The 895-nt window shown below is 51.5% G+C and overlaps 1 protein-coding gene across 1 annotated transcript in view; it reads right to left on the reverse strand.

Moving 5' to 3' along the window:
• Window positions 1–895, reverse strand: part of EMH_0041930 (SAG family member) — a gene marked incomplete at both ends in the record, with an annotated part of 1,789 nt that overhangs the window by 225 nt on the left and 669 nt on the right. The window contains 2 exons of the mRNA XM_013495678.1: window positions 67–461; window positions 554–748. Of these exons, the coding sequence (XP_013351132.1) occupies window positions 67–461; window positions 554–748 (590 nt within the window). The remainder of the gene's footprint in view (window positions 1–66; window positions 462–553; window positions 749–895) is intronic.

An 895-nucleotide genomic window follows, 5' to 3' on the forward strand; every position in this document is an offset into this window, starting at 1 on the left:
TGTTCGCATCCACAAGCCCAGCTCTGTAGCCAACTGTCGTTTTGCAGGAGTCGGTTGCCAACTTACTCGAAGGGAGGTGCTTCCGCTGTAAGAGCTTCAGGTGTGGTCATGCACAGTAGAGCATAGCCTGTCTTTCCTTCACCAGTGCTTAGGGCGGCCACTCCCCCTCCTCCTGGGGATGGGGTAGCTGCCGATCGAGTGCAGGTAACGACGCGGCAGTCAGCAGCGGCATCGTCTAGAGGATTGTACAGAGCAACAAAAGAAATGTTCTGCTGTGTATTATAGAGTGTCGTTTGCCCATTCTTCGCCGGAGGGATCGTAGTGAAGTTGCTGACGGCGTCCTTCCAGTGGCTCACTGCGGAGGCACAGTCGGGCTTCTCCGATTCCAACTCCATGTAGGCGTATGTACCACTTTTAAATCCATTTTCAGTTGCGCTCTTCGTTACACCTGCTGACTCTTCCTGAAATGAAAAAAGCACGGACGAAGAAATGAGGCAGCCTGAAGTAGAGATGGGGGGACTAATGGCAGGGGGCCACATTGAGAGACACTTACTGCAGTCAGAGCTTCACAAACAGGATCCCATGCAGCATTGTGCTGTGATGGTTCTTCCACGGTAACTGAAGGCAACGCTAGGTCTGCACTGCTCTCCGTTTTGAAGTGTTCGAGTCCAGCAGCTTCGCGTGCAGCGTTGATTTCGTCGAGGCACACGGGTTCATCCCCTGCAGAAAAGCAAAGGATGCATACATTCTAAACCCAAATGTACAAATACTGATACTTACAAACGCGGTTTGGAGCCATTTAATGCGCTTTGAAGGGTTCCTTCTCTTCCAAGCCCACTGAACCTCTAGCACAACTCATCACCTCCAAAGCATCTACTTTGGACCACTACAAGGC

This window comes from Eimeria mitis, genomic scaffold (genome assembly GCF_000499745.2).
Source record: "Eimeria mitis Houghton genomic scaffold, Emh_scaff1695, whole genome shotgun sequence".
In the NCBI taxonomy this organism is placed as follows: Eukaryota; Apicomplexa; class Conoidasida; order Eucoccidiorida; family Eimeriidae; genus Eimeria; species Eimeria mitis.